The sequence below is a fragment of the Pseudophryne corroboree genome, chromosome 4 (genome assembly GCF_028390025.1).
Source record: "Pseudophryne corroboree isolate aPseCor3 chromosome 4, aPseCor3.hap2, whole genome shotgun sequence".
NCBI classification, from domain to species: Eukaryota; Metazoa; Chordata; class Amphibia; order Anura; family Myobatrachidae; genus Pseudophryne; species Pseudophryne corroboree.
Window position 1 is genome coordinate 685,947,517 of NC_086447.1, and position 20,817 is coordinate 685,968,333.

The window sequence follows — 20,817 nt, forward strand, 5'->3', positions numbered from 1 at the left end:
AGTGAAGTGACAAGAAAAACATACTGATAAGTTTGATTTTATACTACAATGCCAGGTTTTCAGGATTATGGCAGTTTAGATTCACAATTAATTTTGTTTTTCCATGCTGTCAAACGCGTATCGATGGCCACACAATGTGTTTCTAATGTTGAAGAGGCAAAATGATTTACAGGACACTAGTAATTTCAACATCACAATAAGTAATAATTAGTTATTAAAAGTGTGTTTATTATTTAAAGGAATAATATCCGAGGGTCCCGATGGTCAGGATCCCGCCACTCGAAATGCAGACGCCAGAATACCGACACTGCCCGGAATGCTGGCACTGGCATCCTTACTAGGATCACAATCCTGGCGCCATAATCCCGACCAACACGATCCCAACTGTTTGCCAGGCCGCCGGAGAGGTAAGCTGCGGGACGAGGGGGGGGGGGGTAGGTTTAGGCTGCAGAGGGAGGGATAGGGTTAGGCTGCAGGAAGGGGGTTAGGTTTGGGCTGCGGGGAGGGTGGTTTAGGTTTAGGCACCCCTGGGCAGCATTAGGGCTAGGCTGGGGGGGAAGGTGTAGGTTTAGGCTGCGGAAAAGGGGAGGTTAAGTTTAAGCACCACTGGGGATGGTTAGGGTTAGGCTGCGGGAAGGGAGGATTAGGGTTAGGGGGGCATTGCCCCTGCCGGGATTCTCATCATCGGGGTGCCGCAGTCGGTATTCTAATTGCCGTCATCCCAACCCGCCGGCATATCACACCCAACCCCATTCAAGTATTATTAGGTACCTTGGTGCCAAAATGTAAAACACATGTAACTTATTATTCATATAAATATTCTAGGTATACAGCAAGGAATAATTATACATTTGTGTTTATGTATTTATGCATTTATTATGTTCACAGTGGTTTATTTAGATATGTTTATTAGGACATTTATTAGTGGGATGCAGTTAATGTGTGTTTTCAGGAGAAAGGGCATTTTTTTTACAGGCGAACTACTAGGATTGCCTGCAAAAAAAAATAATCAGTGAAACAGCGGGAAAAATCGCAAAAAAATGATGTTTTACCGGGGTTAATTGGAGATCCCCCTATATCCGCTAATATATAAGAATGAGAAGTACCGGTAACTCAATGATAACTCAGTTTAAAACAGGAGCTAGAAAGTTTGGAGTTATCTAGAAAAAGAATAGCTAGTAAAATCCTTATTAAGGGTTGGGTATGGGTGACCAGCGGTTGGGATACCGCCGGTCACCATACCAACGGCGGTATCCTGGTGTTTAGATAGTCGGCAGGAGGGGCAAAAGCAACGAAGCCCCTTGCAGCCTCACTGCGCTCACCACGCAGCAGGCTCAGTGGATACCCATGAGTGGGAATAGTCCCTGTCAGTCAGCATGTCGACTGTATGGCTTTTCACCGGGCGGGATTCCTGTGTCGGTATTGTGACCGACAGCATAACTGCCTCCCTTATTAAGAATACATATATTTTTAAAATGCCCCAGTACTTTGCAACCTGTAAAGTAGAATACATTATTACAGAGTACTTGTCAATAGAATATCTGGCTGAATTACTCATTGGGGAGAAGTCAATTGTTTTAGCAGGCTCCCAAAGTGATGGGCACCCATCAGATGAATTCAATTGTTGGCCTGATCAGTCGCCCATTAATTTTATTTTATTTTAAAGAATAGTTTTTTATTGGAAGACATCAAATGTGCAAGTACAGATACTCAAGCTTTGTTACATCCAACATTTCAAATACAGTGATCCAAAAGCTGGGTAACATAAAATGTGGAATAGTACACAACAGTAGACCATTTTTTTTATAGATAAACCCTATCGGGTAAAAGAAGAAAAAATAAAATTAAAATAATCAAAAAGGAAAAAAATTATAATAACTGAAGAGTAGGAATAGGAAAGAGGCAGAGAGAGAGAGAGAAAGAAAGAAAGAAAGAAAGAAAGAAAGAAAGAAAGAAAGAAAAAGAATGCGGTAATCTTCTCCATTGTAGATATAAACCAAATTTTAGCCATTACCATGCATAGCGTTGGAAATGCAGGATTTTTCCAACATTTAACCACTGTACATCTGGCTGCATTACGAACATGATGGATAAGCATATTAGTATTTGCATTGAGGCCATCAATAGGAAGGCCCAATAGCGCTGACCAAGGACCAAGAGATTGGGATTGAAAAAAAAATTCTTAAAAGAGCTTCAACTTGATTCCAAAATATACAAATTTTAGAACATTTCTACCAAATATGTGTAAAATCACCAACTTGGCCGCATGTCCTCCAACACATAGGGAGGACACCAAGAAAATCTTGTTCAACCTTGAGGGTACTAGGTACCATCTAGTATACACTTTATATGAATTCTCCTTAATTAAGGAATAAATGGAAGACTGTGCTACATTCTGCCTAATGACTTTCCATGCATCCTCCTCCAGAGGAGAGCCCAGCTCGGTCTACTATTTACTTTCGTGTGGGGGGATACCTTCCGAGACTGAGGATTGTAGTAAACCATAAAGTACAGAAATAATACCCTGTCTCATTGGTGAATAAAGACAATCTTTCAAAATGGGTTAGTTGGAGGAAGACCTTTGCCTTCGGGAGGGAGTGTAACTAGGTGCAAAGTTGTAGATATTAAAAAAATAAAGGATGGGGAATTCCATTAAAGAGTCTAGGGTGCCCCAAGAGTTGCCCTCAATAAAATCAAAAACAAGTCTAGCTCATGACGATAACAGAAGCCATGAATGTGACTGCAAAGAAGAACCCTGTGGAAAATCCAGATTATTCCAGATAGGGGTAATAGGAGAAGGGCCTGGAGATAGACTGTAACACCGGATGCAAGAGAGCCACACAGAGCAAGTAAATTTAGTAGCAGGAGTGCAAACCATCGCCGCTTGTTGTGATCTAGCTGGAAAGAGAAGAGAAACAAGTGTGGAGACTATGGCTTCAGCTAATTCAATTTGTATCCAAGGTAAAGTAACAGAATGAAGAAACCATGCAAGCGTCTGACTTAGATGGGTCGATTGATAATATTTTCGAGTATCAGGTAACCTTTTACCCCCACTAAGTGGGCTTCTGATTAAGGTAGAGGTTTTAAGCCTAGGGGGTTTGTCTGACCGTATAAATTGAAGTATGTATTTTTGCATCCAACTCAAAGCCTTCCTGGGAACATGCACCGGTATAGTTTGCATCTGGAATAATAGTCTAGGCAAAACGTTCATCTTTAGCGTGACTATATGGCCAAACTAAACAATTATCTGGGACCTCCAAGATTGTAAATCAGCTGTAATATTTTAAAGAGAGCAGAAAAAAAATGATCTATATAAAGATTCGTAGGAGTGTGTGATATATACACCTAAATATTTTAGTTTCCTGGTGCGCCATGTGAAGTTAAAGTTTTTAGCCAATAAAGAGACAGTATCCTCCCCAACATGTCGGGAGAGAGCTTCAGATTTGGAATAATTGATACGGTAGCCCGATAAGATAGAATATGAAGATAAAGTCTGAAACAGATTGGGGATGGATGTACTGTATGCCGGGAGCCAAGTGTATGTAGGACATCATCTGCAAATAATGACATCTTATATTCGGTGTCCTCAATCACAGTACCCTTTATATCAGCGTTAGCACGTATCAAACATGCTAGAGGCTCGATTACCATTGCAAATATTAAAGGAGATAAGGGGCATCCTTGTCGGGTACCATTACTGATCATAAATGTATTGGAATCCTTGCCATTCACCCTAACTCTCGCAGATGGATTAGAGTACAAAGCGTGGATACCAGTTAATAGGCTTCCTCCCAGGACAAATCTGCGTAGAGTTGCAAACATAAAGGGCCATAAGACCTTAGCAAAAGCCTTCTCAGCATCTAGTAAGAGAAAGATAGAAGGCGTCTTATGCTTATTAATCACATGAACAAGATTAATCATTCTGTGAGTGTTATCGCCTGTCAGCCTGGGACGAAGCCCAGTTAGTCCGCATGAATCAGTTGAGGGAGAATCATATTTAATCTTAGAGCAAGAATTTTAGCAAAAAGTTTAATGTCATTATTGAGCAGAGAGATAGGGCGATAACTCGAACATATATTCGGGTCTTTCCCAGGCTTATGGATTAAGATAATGCGAGCCTTTAGCATGCGTGAATACAAGGGTTCACCCTTAAGAAAACCATTAAAAAGTCTGCATAAATGGGGCAATAAAAGAGTGTTACATTTCTTATAATAGGAAAGAGATGTACCGTCAGGCCCAAGGGCCCTACCTGATTTCTGAAGTTTTAGGGCTTTTTCTAACTGCTCAATAGTGACCTCAGAACCTAGCTGAGAAACTGTGGAGTAGCTTAAACCGGGTAGCTTACATTTATCAAGAAAACATTCAATCCTGTCATGTAGCAACGGAGATAAAGAGACATTAATATCAGCATTATACAGTGCTTTGTAAAAATTCTCAAATTATTTGAGAATTTGATCAGGATCATGGGTCAAATCCCCAGTTTTAATTTTGATAGATATTTTTAGAAGATACTTGGGCTCTTAATTTCCTTGCAAGGATTTAGGAGCTCATTAATTTTAACACACCCAAAAGCACGAGGTTTAGCCACATAAAGCAGGTAAAACCTCCGGAGGATGCGAGCAGAAATATTTCTGCTAGAGCACTTGCGCCTGAAAGACTGAACAACTGAAGAGCTGAATAGCTAGCAGCCTCTAGTGGAAGGTGCCCAAACAACAAATGAATCACTTTCTTTGTGTCCACTACCCTATTCCATTTTATTTTTTTAGAAATGTATTTGTTATTGTAAGTTTATAATGCACACATGAAAAGACATAGGAACAAATACAGCATGGTCAGCATTTATGAAATAGCAAACAATACATTAAGGAAAAATATAAAGTGGAAACATTAAAGTATCACAAACAAAACATAAATACATTGGTGACCATAATGGAGTAGGCAAAAAAAGGGGATAGTGAAAATGAGAGGGGAAAAAAAAGATGGAAGGGAATAATGGGTTATTCCATTTTATTTTTAAATTCCTAGAGTAACATTTCTACACCGGTATTCTCTTCTGTCCCTTCACACATAGTTTTTTTTTTCATTATCTGTTTTTTCAAAAATACAAAAGAATAACCAAAAACTGGAAAACTCAACAAATATATACACACTGTGTGTACAGTATATCAAGACAGAACGTCCATACAAATTCCTTAAGGCTCAACATTGTAATGTAGCTGCAGCAATTCTTACCACGTTTGTTATGAACTCATGGGCACGTTTCCAAGAATGGACTTTTAAATCGGCTGGTAATTCAATCTTTCCTTCCGGATCATCAAAAAAGTGCTGAAAAACAAATAATATAAATATATAAACAAACAAACAATATTGTGGAACACTAAATATGTTTTTAAACAAACACATATGTATACTGTGCAAAAAATCAACATTTCACTCAATTGAAAGTACAGTAGCACAATACCTAGACATGACCAAAATCTTGAAAACAGTTCTGTTATATACTGGTTTCATTCTGCACTTAGGGGGTCATTCCGAGTTGTTCGCTCGGTATTTTTTTCTTGCAACGGAGCAATTAGTCGCTAATGTGCATGCGCAAATGTCTGCAGTGCGACTGCGCCAAGTAAATTTGCTATGCAGTTAGGAATTTTACTCACTGCATTACGAGGTTTTTTCTTCGTTCTGGTGATCGGAGTGTGATTGACAGGAAGTGGGTGTTTCTGGGCGGAAACAGGCCGTTTTATGGGAGTGTGTGAAAAAACGCTACCGTTTCTGGGAAAAACGCGGGAGTGGCTGGAGAAACGGAGGAGTGTCTGGGCGAACGCTGGGTGTGTTTGTGACGTCAAACCAGGAACGACAAGCACTGAACTGATCGCAGATGCCGAGTAAGTCTGGAGCTACTCAGAAACTGCTAAGAAGTGTCTATTCGCAATTCTGCTAATCTTTCGTTCGCAATTTTGATATGCTAAGATTCACTCCCAGTAGGCGGCGGCTTAGCGTGTGCAAAGCTGCTAAAAGCAGCTTGCGAGCGAACAACTCGGAATGACCCCCTTAGTGTCAAAATGTAAACTATTTAGCTGGATTTAGAAATTCCTGTCCAAACCCAATTACAGTAGGACCCTGCCTTATGCACTTTTTGGCATTACAATTTTATGGGGGTGTTCAGTTAAACATATGTTTATGTCACGATCCTGGCTTCAGGCCCTCATGTTCTAAGTGTTTGTCAAGTGACTTACATTTGTTACCTGTCCCGCAGGTCAAATGTTCTGCTTGTCCTTGTTTGTTTGTTGGATGCTCTGACGTCGCCATCTTGGAGCATGTCAGTTGACTCAATCTTCCAGTTAGAGTGCTCCTTACCTCAGCTGACACCAGCAAACAATCAGAGACCTGCAATTCCTATGTTAAGCCTCCCTGACCATCAGTCCAACGCAAGAGCAACAAGTCTCATCCCTGAAAGTTATCCTGCTATCCAAGCTCCGTCTTTGAGAAAGCAATCCTGCTATTCCTGGCTCCAGAGTATAGTAGCTACAGTCTCCTGGTTTCCACAAAGTCCTGCACTGCTGAGTACCATGTCTGTAAAGACTGCTACCACTGACTACAGAGTTACTCTCAGCTTCACTTGCGTTCATCAAGCTTCAGTATTTCTTTACAGACTTTAGCAATTGTTTGCTGTTTGCTGTAATCTGCTCTACATACTAAGTTCCAGTCTGCAGCACCCACAGTCTTTGCAAGTGCCTGTGTCTCTGATTGCTAAGCCTACCTCTAGGCTAATTACCTACTTGTGAGTCAAACTGTATTTCCAGCCTGCAGATTCCTGATTACACAGTGTTTATCGGACCTACCAGCAAGTACAGGTGCATTGCATTCCCCACTTTACTGCAGAAATCATGAACCGTGGGATGCTGCTAACCCTGAATTCCCTGTAAGCAAACATATGGTTCAGTAAATACATTACCTATATGTCCAGCCATTGTATCAGTGCTCACCAGCAGCAAAGACTCCTTTTACCAGTATGCTGCAATCACTCAAGTTCTTTCAAGACTCAGCTATACTGAGTCAGAGTGAAGTCTAACACAGTTCTTACTGTGTTTCCGTAATACCTTATCTCCACAGCAATACACTCAGTACCTAGTACATACCAGTGCAGTTACCTTCCAAGCTGCATTGTTAGTTCCATTCAGATCCTATATCTCCGGATCCAATCCGTTTAGTCCAAGCCAAGATCCAGTCCGGTTTAGCTCAAGCCCGGATCCAGCCTGGTGCATCTCAAGCTCCAAGCCCGGATCCACTTCGGTTCAGTCCACTCCAAACTCAGATCCAGTCTGGTTCAATCCTAGCACGGATCCACTCCAATTCCGGGCAAGCCCAAATCAGGTCCGGTTCAGCCTCAGTCACACTGTAACCACAGCGTCCACTACTACTGGAATCAGCTTAGTGTTCAGCCGCATATCTGTTGTCACTACAGCGTCCAGAATCTCCAGTATCAGCTCAGGGTCAACCTGCAGTTCTGCTGTTATCACAGTGTCCAGAATCACCGGTGTCAGTCTGAAGCTTATCTGTAGTTCTGCTGCTCCCACAGTGTTCAGCAGCAACCATAGGCTTTTTTATAATGTCTGCAATGTGTGCGGTGCACATGGGGATGGGGGGGGGCACGCTGCACACACTGCACCCATTTTATTTTTTATTTTATTTTTTTAATTATTGAAGCAAATGCATTCAGACAGTTTACATAATCAAAAAGTAAGTCTTAAATCATAACAACGTAACATGTAGTTCAGGTAAACTAGAAAAATAGTTATTAACACAGCATATAATACCGTGTGATAGGTTATTATATAAAGGATTAGCAAAAGGCGTATGGTAATCACAGGTTAAATAAAGAAAGCAGTGCTCCAATCTCCTCCTTTTCTTCAAAATTTTCCCAACCAAAATGGGGAGAGCATGAGCTACGGCCGTAACCCATGGTCATAAAATAAACTGCAAACTAAAATGCAAACTACCTATGCCGTGGAAACTATTTTACGGAAAATTAATATTAGCCAAAATTCCTCAGCTGCAGTCACCTGTCAAATAGTACTGTACCATTAAACGTAAACTAGTATGTAAGCAGCATATAAGCCATCCTCGCGCCATAACCAATAGGGATTCTAGATATCTAAAAGCATGGTTAAAGTCATAAAGGTATGTCTAGTACGAGAAAGACGATAAGAGTTATGGGTAACTATCTCCTCATGTGATAGCCCCGAAAGGACCTGAAAACTGCGGCAAAATAAATACTGCGAGGAATGAAATGAGATGCCACAGACTCACAAACAACATTCCAAAAATTTGCAGAACCGGCTGAAAACCATAGGAAACCAAATATGGTGTACACAGATCAATCAATGGTTGCTGATGTGACCAATATGGAGCCGTCACCAACAGGATTTCCGTGATGCAGTGTGGGGCTGGTACCACGGGAATAATATGTGTTGTAGTGTTTAAAGGCAGCCTAGAAGAGTTAAATCCACAGAACTGAACAGAGGAAATGGCCACCTCAACCATATCTGTGGGCTCAGAAGGAACAAACTCAACTCTCAGATTAGGGCCAATGAGATCATCAATCTCAGAGTTATTCTGTGACAAAATGGGTGCTTCCATATTGTGAGATCAGTCAACCAAAGAAACCTGTTCCCGATCAAAAACAGACAAAATATCACTACATTTTCTCTCTAGGTAAGGCATTAGGTGATGTGGCACCTCCTCAGCCAACTGGGCAGCAAAATCAATGATATCAGACATTGTGTAAGTATAGCAAGTGCCAATGTACACGAGTGAATGATGTGAGTGAGGAGTACACACAATTAAAAAGCAGTATCAAAACAATATGAATAGAGAGTGTAGCAGAAAGAACAGTGCACTAAATTTGTCAAAACAATACAGCGTACATCTACTAAGTGGCTCGTAATGGTCTCGAGAACTCGACAGTAATAAGTTTATAAAAACAATGACAGTAAAGTCCAGTTAGCAAATTCATACAGCATTATGATTTCTTATGTTTGCCCCAGATCTGTGAGAATTCAAGTAACTGTATACAATCCTGGATAGTGAGCAGTGTAGGAAAGTTCAGCCGTAGGTCAGGTCTGCCACCACCACAATAATGGAATCCAGCAGATGGGCTTCGTGTAACTGCTCTTCACATAGGGCCAGAACTTTGTGGTCCAAGGATCAGGGCAAGCTAGTGTATATCCCCCAGCTCCACTGTGTCACAGCAGCAGAGGTATCCCAGGTATCGCAGGGCGCAGTAATAGACACAGGAAGAGCAGTGAAACAGCACTATTCACTGTGTCACGGTTCCTCATGCACGGCACTCCCGGCCAGCCGCCACTACCAGCAGGATCCAGCAGAAGCGCCCCGACCTCCAAAGCATCCCCCCTCTCGACAAGGACAGAACCGCGGGCAGACGAACACCCGGGCAATCAGCAGCAAGAGAGATCCCCAAGACTCCGACAGCAGGTGAGTCTCCCGGGACAGCGTTCAGTTAGAGAGTCTCAATAATGGGCCCAGCTAAGTATGATCCCAGCGGCTGCGGCAGCCATAGAATACCACGCAGGTGCGATTTCAAAAGTTAGCCCTGGAAGGCAGGAGGGTCTGAAGCAAGCGGTAGTCCCATATGATCGCAGCACAGGCACCGACAAGGTCAGGTTCCGATCCTCTGTGTCAAGCATCAGCCGATCCTCTGTAATGCTAGAAAGTGCGTCCTCAGTCTCAGGGGTCCCGGCGTCAACAGTCGCTATATTGCATCCCAGAGTGAATCTAGAGGAGCGTCTAAGCCTCCGCTATGCCCAACGCAGCACAGCTAGGTGAGGGAGTCAAACAGAGAGGCGTGCTGAGTTCCTCAGGCCTCGGTAGTACTCCACGCTAGGTTTCGCGCCCAAGCTAGGCGGTCATACACTCCATCCTTACAAATGGCCAGAATCCGGTGAATAAAGGTCCACTGAGGCTATTTACACATCAATCCACTCCACAACACCAGGGGGAGACATCAGAGTTTAACGTGTTCCCCCAAAATGCCAGGGTATGGAGGATTGCAGCAGATTTCGCTAGCCTCAGTCCGGACATAGTCTAAAAAGCGGCCATACTTGATGCCCTGTCCACCGGAAGTCCACTGCACCCATTTTTAATACTTACTGCTCCGGAGTACAGCGTTGGGTGCTGCCGTGGCAAAAATCACCGCCAAAATGGCCACCACGCATACGCAGTAGCCAAATTGGTCTCCGGAACATAGTGGGCACCATGAGGAGACCTGCGCATGCGCAGTAGACTCCAGCAAAATGCCGGAGACTACTGCGATGTACAGAGAAGGGGGCACACCCGGAGGTGCACATGGGCCCTCTCCACTGTTAAAACGCCCCTGACACTACTCCGAAGCATAGTTGCTGCTCCACTGATAATGCAGTGTCCAGTTTCAGCCCGCATTAAGCGACCTCTGTTTCAAAGCATACTTGTGGTTGAACATAACTTTTAAAGCCATCCAATTTAAAATTATCAGCAGTAAACTTCATTCTAGCCCGAGACTCAAATACGATCCCATAAACAAATTCAAGTTTAAGCTTGACAGTTTATTATTAAAGGTGAAAGTTCTGTTCTTTTGCTGTTTTTTCGGACTGACGCTCAACAGGACTTCAGAGAAGGACGCCATTTACAAAACTAGGAAAGACCTCTAAGGAGCACACTGGTAATAATGCTTCCTTTGGGACTGGAGCACTGTGCAATGATCCTGTAGATACTGTAACAATCGCTGGCCATTCCGACTGGCTCAGACCCCACTCCGTTCACACAAGCAATTAATTGCTAAGACTGGCTGTAGGTGAGCTGTATACGGTGTCACTCACTAGTTGTTCTGTTCGTCCCCGGTCCCCCTACAGTCAAATGAGCCGACCGCCACAGGCAGCAAGTGTAAGTTATCCTGCTATCCAGGGATAAGCACAGCGGAGCTCAGCAGGCAGAAAGGCAATGGTCAGATGACTCCAGAGAACAGCAATGCATTTTGCTCACCGCTGTGGCCTTTTAATGCTTGCTAAAAGGACCAACTTATTATTGATCGCATTTGCAGAATGCGATTACATCAGGTGAATGTATAACCCGGCACAGGCATGGACAAGGGCTCAGAAAGAAGCCCGTCCCTACTATGAGCCGAGTGTGGTGCCAGAGCTGCTGCGCATGTGCATTCACACTGACCGCCATGCACAGTGCCTATTTATGTTGGAGGGTTCCTGGGTAACACTGCCAGAACTGCAGCCCCGATCTGCAGCCCACAGACTATAACAGGCTACTACTATCTGAAGATGGAGGTAGCTTCGGGGGCCAATAATGGGAATGCTTCACATTCCAGATATTGGTAAGTCTGACAGCATCGCATCCCCCATAGAAACCTATGGTGGAAGTGGCTGCCGGCGGGAATGAAGGGATCGCAACAGGTATCGGAGATCCCTCCTTCATACATTTTGGTGATACTTAATATTTGCCGCTAACCCCTATGGAAGCTACCCATTCCGGGAAAATAGCTGCAAATATTAGTTGAAAAATGGACCCCTATGTCAGCTACCCATTTAAAATTGCTTTATTTGATACCTAATCCGGCTGATTGTAATATATGACCATTGCCGATAGCCTGCATTTACACGCTGTGCGATTTCAGTTAAAACATTGGATTTTTTTTTAAATTGCAGAATTGATAAAGTATACAAACTGCAACAAGTATTTCAATTGATGACTGGCTTTTTTAAGAATTTGGGCCATTTTTCAAACACACGACAGTTAGGCGTTGAACACATGATAATTAGGAACTGATTGGCTGGAGCACCATTTATCATACGCAACGAGCTTTATCAGTCACAACTAGTTTTATCACTTGTTGATAAATTAGCCCAAGTGCTTTTTGTTATCAAGAACTTTGCTGACATTTACAACAGTTTCTTTAATTATTATACAGATTTGAGGCTCTCTGGGTATTTACAGTATTGCCTGTTATATGGAGCAACTTGACACACTGAAGTCAGATGATTATATTTCTCATACCTGCTATTAATTCGTAATTAGCCCACAGTGGTTTTAATGTATTATGTGGCATCGTGCGCTATAGCACTTCCTGCTTTTATTATTATTATTACATTTTATTTATAAGGCGCCACAAGTGTTTTGCAGCGTCGTACAAAGGACAGTACAGGGAGACAAAACTTAGCATTACAGTAAATATATAACAAAAATAGATTACAGGTAAAAAAGAGCACCACAATTCTCAAAACATAATACAGCTAAGATGTAAGTAGCGAGTAACCATCGTACTACTAGGGGCTGGTGGCCATAGATGGAGATGAGCCTTGACCAGCAGGAGAAAAAGCAAGTAAAGATGGTCGCTGAGTAGGAGAGAGCTGTGAGTGAAATGTGTCGAGAAGAGGGCTTTGACAACCAGAGGAAAGAGGGCCCTGCTCTAAAGAGCTAACAATCTAGTGGGAAGGGGCGACAGAGAGATGACATGAGATGCAAGCAAGCGGGAGGTAGTCTGATGGCAGTATGTAGCAAAGCCGAGATGTTCAAGGCATGAGGCAGGGGAATGGAAGAGCAGCCTCAGGACTAGGTTATGCATCGGAAGGGTATGCTTTGATGAATAGGTGTGTTTTTAGTGCACGTTTGAAGCTTTGCAAGGTCGGGGAGAGTCTAATGGAGCAGGGGAGAGAATTCCACTTAAGGGGTGCAACATGGGCATAGTCTTGAACTCGAGCATGGGAAGCAGTGACCAGGGCAGTGGAGAGGTGACGGTCATTAGCCGACCATAGGGGGCTGGAGCGAGTATTAAGTGAGAGGAGGTTGGAGATGTAGGGAGCAGTGGAATTAGAGATGGCCTTGTATGTGAGGGTGAGGAGTTTGAAGAGGATTCTGTAAGGGAATGGAAGCCAGTGTAGATTTTGTCAAAGGGGAGTGGCAGATGTGGAGCAGCGGGAGAGGAAGATAAGCCTAGCTACAGAGTTCAGGACAGATTGGAGAGGAGCAAGATGGGAGCAAGCGTGGCCAGTGAGGAGAACATTGCAGTAGTCGAGTCGTGAGATGACCAGTGAGTGGATGATAAGTTTAGTTGCACTCTGGGAGAGAAAAGGCCTGATGCGTTCAATGTTGCGTAGCTGGAAGTGACAGGATTGTGCCAGAGCTTGGATGTGGGGTGCAAAGGAGAGGGAGGAGTCAAGAGTGACGCCCAAGCAGCGGAGTTGGGGAACAGGGATGATGATGGTGTTGTCAACCGTGATAGAGATATTGGTAGGGGGTGTTGCTCTAGGTGGGGGAAAGATGATGAGTTCAGTTTTGTCCATGATGAGCTTCAGAGAGCACTCAGACATCCAGGAGGAGAATGTGGAGAGGCAGCAGGAAACCTGAGAGAGGAGAGAGGGGGACAGATCAGGAGAGGAGAGATAGAGTTGTGTGTAGAGTTCAGGTGGTATTGAAGGCCAAAGGAGTTAATGAGCGCACCCAGGGAAGTGGTGTACAGGGAGAACAGCAGGTGGCCTAGGACAGAACCCTGAGGGACACCAAAAGGAAGGATGGAAGGGTGTGAGGTGGTGCCGAAGGCAGACACAGAGAAGGAGCAGTTAGTGAGGTAAGAAGAAAACCAGTCAAGAACAGTGCTAGAGAGGCCAATGTTTTGGAGTGTGCGGAGGAGGAGAGGATGATCCAAGGTGTCAAAGTCAGCAGAGAGGTCCAGAAGGATGAGCAGAGAGAAGTGGCCCCTGGATTTGGCTGAAAGCAGGTCATTGGTGATTTTCACCAGGGCAGTCTCAGTGGAGTGGGTGAAAGCCAGACTGTAGTGGATCGAGGATGGAATTGCCAGAGAGGTAGCTTGTGAGACAGTTGTAGACCAGTCGCTCAAGTAGTTTGGAGGCGAAAGGCAAACGAGAGATGGGGCGGTAGCTAGTGAGTGATGAAGGGTCGAGGTGGTTTTTTTGAGAATAGGTGAGACCAGAGCATGTTTGAATGGTGAGGGGAAGATGCCGGTGGAGAGCGATAGGTTGAAGAGGTGAGCAAGGTGGGAGCAGGCAGTGGAGGAGAGGGAGCGGAGAAGACGGGAGGGAAGGGGGTCCAGGGGGCAGGTGGAGGAGGGGAGGATAGGATGAGGGAGTGGACTTTCTTGTCTGAAGTGGGATGGAAGGAGGACAGGGTAGGATAGATGGAGGGGAGGGATGATGGGGGCAGCAGAGGGGTGACGGGAGGAGATGTCGTGTCGGATATCCTCAATCCTGGAGATGAAGGAGGCAAAGTCAGTGGCAGTGAGGGAGGATGGGAAGGGAGGAGTAGGGGGGCGAAGCAGGAAGCCACTCCAACAAGATGTACGAACATCTTGTCTGCCGAAGCGGGGGAGTGTAAACTCCCCACTCCGCCCATCCCTGCAGAGCTCAGTGCTGATGCGCTGTGTCTCCCAGCCTGGCCGGCTCCATTGTGCATGCTCAAGATCTCACAAATCACACAAGTTCTCCTGCGCAGCCTAGAGTTCGGATGCCTCCACAGCCAGGGACAGCTCTGTCCCTGCTGTGGAGATAGGGCATCACCACCAGCACAATTATTTGTATGTTTCTATTGTATATTACACAACCAAATTATTAGTGGCCGTCCCAGCTCTAGCTATACAATCTATACTGCACAAAAAAAATTAGAATTTATAAATAGAGTGAGTATTGGCACTGCATGGAATATTTAAACTAAAGTGGAATTTAAAGATTGTGGGCCTAATTCAGCTTCAAATGCTATTGTGCAAAAGTCGCTATGAATGCGCAAGGTTTTAAACTGCATACTCTTCAGAACGCAGTTTAAAACTTGGAGGTGGGACGGGAACTAGGCGTCAACGTCATGTTTTGTGGGCGTTGAGTCACTATTTTAGGGGCATGTCCAGACCGTTGGAGGGGCGGGCCGTGGCAGCTGCATGACCTCACACTCCGAGATACTGCATACAAAATTGATGTATGATTGCATATAATATCGCATAGTGTGTACACACGATTTATCATATGATGCACGGCCCCATGGGTCATATTTGGCATCCAACATCTGACCTGCATACAGTCTTGATGTGCAGTATCTTGAGCTTTTTTGTAGTGTGTAGATACAACCATAAGATTTTCGGGCATTGACGTTAGCCTGGACCCTCCTCTTCCTTCTTGTGCTGCCTTTAAAACAACTCCAGCACCATAAGATATAATTTCATCTTATCTTATTGTTTCATCGTATAGTAGAGGTCATTCCGAGTCGTTCGCTCGGAAAATTTCTTCGCATCGCAGCGTTTTTCCGCTTAGTGCGCATGCGCAATGTCCGCACTGCGACTGCGCCAAGTAAATTTGCTATGAAGTTTGGATTTTTAATCACGGCTTTTTCTTCGCTCAGGCGATCGTAGTGTGATTGACAGGAAATGGGTGTTACTGGGCGGAAACAGGCCGTTTTATGGGCGTGTGGGAAAAAACGCTACCGTTTCCGGAAAAAACGCGGGAGTGGCTGGAGAAACGGAGGAGTGTCTGGGCGAACGCTGGGTGTGTTTGTGACGTCAAACCAGGAACGATAAGCACTGAACTGATCGCAGATGCAGAGTAAGTCTGAAGCTACTCTGAAACTGCTACGAGATGTGTAATCGCAATATTGCGAATCTTTCGTTCGCAATTTTAAGAAGCTAAGATTCACTCCCAGTAGGCGGCGGCTTAGCGTGTGCAATACTGCTAAAATCGCCTTGCGAGCGAACAACTCGGAATGAGGGCCAGTGTGTATGCTCAATATCGTATGTCGGGAAATTGTATACAATATCTCACGGGGGGTAATTCAGACCTGATCGTAGCAGAAAATGTGTTAGCAGTTGGGCAAAACCATGTGCTCTGCTGGTGGGGCAGATATAACATATGCAGAGAGAGTTAGATTTGGGTAGGGTGTGTTCAAACTGAAATCTAAATTGCAGTGTAAAAATAAAGCAGCCAGTATTTACCCTGCACAGAAAATAGGATTTTAATTACCTACCGGTAAATCCTTTTCTCGTAGTCCGTAGAGGATGCTGGGGTCCACATTAGTACCATGGGGTATAGACGGTTCCACTATGAGCCATTGGCACTTTAAGAGTTTGAGAGTGTGGGCTGGCTCCTCCCTCTTTGCCCCTCCTACCAGACCAAATCTAGAAACTGTGCCCGAGGAGACAGACATCTTCGAGAAGAATTATACACAGATAGTGGTGAGATTCACACCAGCTCACACACAAGGCAAACCAAGCTAACTAGCTTGAAACATCAGCAACGGCTGAACAATAGCACTTACCAAGTGACGAAACAGTACTTACCAAGAAATAAGCAGTACTGAATTAAGTAACCACTGCAGGATCACGAAGCGCTGGGCGAGCACCCAGCATCCTCTACGGACTACGAGAAAAGAATTTACCAGTAGGTAACTAAAATCCAATTTTCTCTTACATCCTAGAGGATGCTCGGGTCCACACTAGTACCATGGGGATGTACCAAAGCTCCCAGAACGGAAGGGAGAGCGTGGAGGCTCCTGAAGAACTGAATGACCAAACTTCAGGTCCTCAGAGGCCAGAGTATCGAACTTGTAGAACTTTGCGAATGTGTTCGACCCCGACCAAGTAGCAGCTCGGCATAGTTGTAAAGCCGAGACACCCCGGGCAGCCGCCCAGGAAGAACCCACCTTACAAGTAGAGTATGACTTAACAGACGTAGGATACGGCAGGCCTGCCGTAGAATACACATGCTGGATAGTGAACCTGATCCAGCGAGAGATCGTCTGCATAGAAGCAGGACACCCAATTTTCTTGGGATCATACAGGACAAACAGAGAGTCCGATTTTCTGTGACGAGTAGTCCTCTTCACATAGATTTTCAGAGGCCTTACAACATCCAAGGACTTTGATGAAATTGAGGAGTCTGTAGCTACTGGCACCACAATAGTTTGGTGGATATGAAATGCCGAAACAACCATCGGAAGGAACTGCGGACATGTTCTGAGCTCAGCTCTATCTTCATGGAAGATCAAGTATGGGCTTTTACATGACAAAGCACCCAACTCCGACACACGTCTAGCAGTGTTAGGCGCCGGGGTCCGCGATGTCCTCGCGGCCCGGCACCTAGCTACTAGGGACGCCGAGCGGGCTAGCCGCCGGGTCCCTAGCAACGCTGGGACGCCGTGCGTGCGTAGCCGCCGGCTCCCTAGCAACGCAGGGACGCCAGGCGTGCTTTGCCGCCCGGACCCTAGCAACGGGGACGCCATGGGCGGACCGCGTTCCCCGTTGCAGGGTCAATCAAATAATCACACACACTTGTCTTTGCTCGTGCAGCCTGGCAGCTGCACGGCATGTTGGTAATTTGGCTCTGTAACATCTGATTGGAGGACTCCTTGTTAAATACTTTCTCAGTGCTTCACACAGACGCCGGTAATAGCTTCCTGCATGCTGCTTAGGTTTGCTGAACGTCAGTTCCTGTCCTGCTGTGTCCGGTCATTCCTGTCTTCAGAGTTCCCGAATCTTGGAGTTATCATCTCATCCCAAGAAGTCTCTGGTCCTCTATTGTCCGCCACGGTCGCCAGAGAATCTCGTGTGGTGTTCGTGAGTTACGGCTCTGCCGTGTGCTGCGGCTCAGCCCGCTATATTTTTTGTATTCTGTTTCGGAGCATTTGCGGAGGGTTCCGCTTCCACAAGTCCTCTCCGGAACTCGGCGGTGCCGGGTAGGAGAGTGGACAAGTGGTATTTTGGTTGTCCTTTTCCCTGGCGGTATTTCCGCACATATTCTAGTTTTAAGTTACCTTGTAGCCCCTGGCCTTGTTGCTGAGTTAGAGGGCCCCTTGTTATCACCCTGTCTCGGATTTCCCTTTGTCTCCCATTAAGACCTGAGGGGGCATCGGAGTTGGGCAGACGTAATCCGCCCTTCAAACGCGGCTGCCATAGGCTCAAGCAACCATAGTCTCGCAAGGGATTTCTGACAGCACGGGCGAGACAACGGAGTTAGGGCGCCAGGGGCTATTTTCCATTCCCGCTTCCTTTCCCAGCATTACGTTCCAGTGCTCAGGTCCTTGTTATAATATCTCCTCAGACCAGAGTGCTGGAATCATAACATTATTACCGGCCAAACCAAAACTTAAAATTAAACGGGGTTTAATTTTTTCTCATTCAGATTTTGTGAGAGTTTATCGGCCTCATGAATCCGTCAGGTTTAGGGCCGAATCCCGGTCAGCTCTTAGTAAACCAGATTCAAGAACTTACTCAGATGGTTCAGGATCTTTCTCTTCGGGTGAGATCGCAGGAAGATCTTTTGCGAGCCTCCCCGAAGGTAGTCTCTGAACCAAAGATGCATTTGCCCGACCGTTTTTCCGGTGATAGAAAATATTTTTTTTAATTTTAAAGAATCCTGTAAACTTTATTTTCGTTTAAGACCAACATCCTCTGGTAATGAATCTCAGCGGGTTGGGATTATTATTTCTTTACTCCAGGGGGATCCTCAGACCTGGGCATTTGGTTTAAGAACAGAGGATCCTGCGTTGTTATCTGTAGACGCCTTTTTTAAGTCTTTAGAGCTCTTGTATGATGACCCAGATAGAGAGGCGTCCGCTGAGAGTCAGCTGCGTGCTCTCAAACAAGGAAAAAATCCTGCGGAGGTTTATTGTACCGAATTTCGCCGTTGGTCGAACGACTGTGGCTGGAATGACCCTGCCCTGCGCAGTCAGTTTCGCCTCGGTTTATCTGAATCTATAAAAGACAGCCTCCTCCAGTACCCCGCTCCTGAGACTCTCGATAAACTTATGGAGCTTGCTATAAAGATTGATCGTCGTCTCCGTGAGCGGAGGGCTGAAAGAGGAGCATCTGTAAGGTCTAGTCCATGTGTATATTCCATTCCAGAGGACGTTGAGGAGCCCATGCAGATGGGTCTCTCCCGGCTGTCTCCTGAAGAAAAAAACAGAAGACAAAATTCCGGTCTTTGTTTATACTGTGGTTGTAAGGGACATTTTGCTCGTAATTGCCCGAACAAGTCGGGAAACGCTTTGACCAAGTGAATTGTGAGGGGGTTCACTTAGGTCTGCAGCTTATCTCCTCGAACAACTCTCTCTTAGTCCCCGTTAAGGTTTCCTTTGGCAGCCTCAGTTCTTTGGTGTCGGCTTTTGTCGACAGTGGAGCTGCAGGAAACTTTATGGATTTAACTTGGGCTAAGGCCTTAGGCATTCCACAGTTACCATTAGATAGATGTATCACCATGCACGGCTTAGATGGGGGTCCACTTTCTAATGGGATAATTACTCACCGTACACCTCCAGTAGTACTTACCGTAGGGGCATTACATTCCGAAAATATTGAATTTTACCTTACACATTGCCCGGCAGTTCCTGTTGTTCTGGGTCACCCCTGGCTGGCCTTTCATAATCCCACCATTGATTGGCGGTCCGGGGAGATTTCCCAATGGGGTACATTTTGTGCTAAGGAATGTATTTCGTATCCAGTCAGAGTTGCAGTAATCATTCCAGAGCCCATTCCTGTGGAATACCAAGAGTTTGCCGATGTCTTCTCTAAAGGCAATGCGGATATTCTGCCTCCCCATCGGCCTAATGATTGTACAATTGAGCTAGTTCCAGGTGCCACTTTGCCAAAGGGGAGATTATATGCTTTGTCCGGGCCAGAAACTACGGCCATGAATAATTATATTCAGGAAAGCTTAAAGAAGGGATTTATTAGACCATCAAAATCTCCTTTAAGTGCAGGTTTTTTCTTTGTGGAGAAAAAAGATGGCTCGCTTAGACCATGCATTGATTTTAGAGCCCTGAATAAGATCTCCGTTAAAAACACCTATCCTTTGCCGTTGATTTCTGTACTTTTTGATCAGTTACGTTCTGCTGTGATTTTTTCTAAAATTGACCTTAGAGGAGCTTACAACCTCATCCGAATTAAATCTGGGGATGAGTGGAAGACGGCTTTCAGCACTCAGTCAGGTCACTACGAATACCTAGTGATGCCGTTCGGCCTGTCTAACGCTCCAGCGGTTTTTCAAGACCTTATTAACGATGTTCTCCGTGATTTCCTTGGGAAATTCGTGGTCGTTTATTTAGACGACATCTTGATTTTTTCTGAATCTATGGAACAACATGTTATCCAGGTGCGTCTGGTTCTTCAAAAGTTACGTGAGAATCATTTGTATGCCAAGCTGGAGAAGTGTGATTTTCACGTCACGGAAATATCTTTTTTAGGGTACATAATTTCTCCTCAGGGATTTTCCATGGAACCAAAGAAGCTTCAGGCTATCCTTAATTGGGCGCAACCCACTAATTTAAAAGCAATTCAGCGCTTTTTAGGGTTTGCGAATTATTATAGGAGGTTCATTCATTCTTTTTCTGACCTGGATGCTCCCATAGTAGCTCTTACAAAAAAAGGGGCGGATCCTACCAACTGGTCGCATGAAGCCGAATTGTCCTTCCAGGCCTTGAAACAAGCCTTTGTCTCGGCTCCAGTCCTCAGACATCCTAATCCGGAATTGCCTTTTGTTGTGGAGGTTGATGCCTCAGAGGTTGGAGTGGGGGCTGTCCTTTCTCAAGAGGATCCGGAGTCTCTGGAGTTACATCCTTGTGCCTTTATGTCCAGGAAATTCTCCTCCGCTGAATCCAACTATGATGTTGGTAATCGGGAGTTACTGGCGGTGAAATGGGCTTTCGAGGAGTGGAGGCATTGGCTGGAGGGAGCTAAACATACCATTTCGGTTTTGACTGACCATAAGAACCTGCAATATATAGAGTCAGCTAAACGGCTTAATGCTCGGCAGGCACGTTGGGCATTAT

The 20,817-nt window shown here is 45.0% G+C and overlaps 1 protein-coding gene and 1 long non-coding RNA gene across 2 annotated transcripts in view; one reads left to right on the forward strand and one right to left on the reverse strand.

The window, feature by feature from the left end:
* Positions 1-20,817, reverse strand: part of ADGB (androglobin) — a 943,967-nt gene that overhangs the window by 760,629 nt on the left and 162,521 nt on the right. Inside the window, exon 3 of the mRNA XM_063917880.1 lies at positions 5,233-5,325. Coding sequence (XP_063773950.1) covers positions 5,233-5,325 — 93 coding nt within the window. The remainder of the gene's footprint in view (positions 1-5,232; positions 5,326-20,817) is intronic.
* The window catches only part of LOC134910159 (uncharacterized), a 77,730-nt gene that overhangs the window by 3,351 nt on the left and 53,562 nt on the right, over positions 1-20,817 (forward strand). Inside the window, exon 2 of the long non-coding RNA XR_010176136.1 lies at positions 240-407. This is a non-coding gene — a long non-coding RNA (uncharacterized LOC134910159). The remainder of the gene's footprint in view (positions 1-239; positions 408-20,817) is intronic.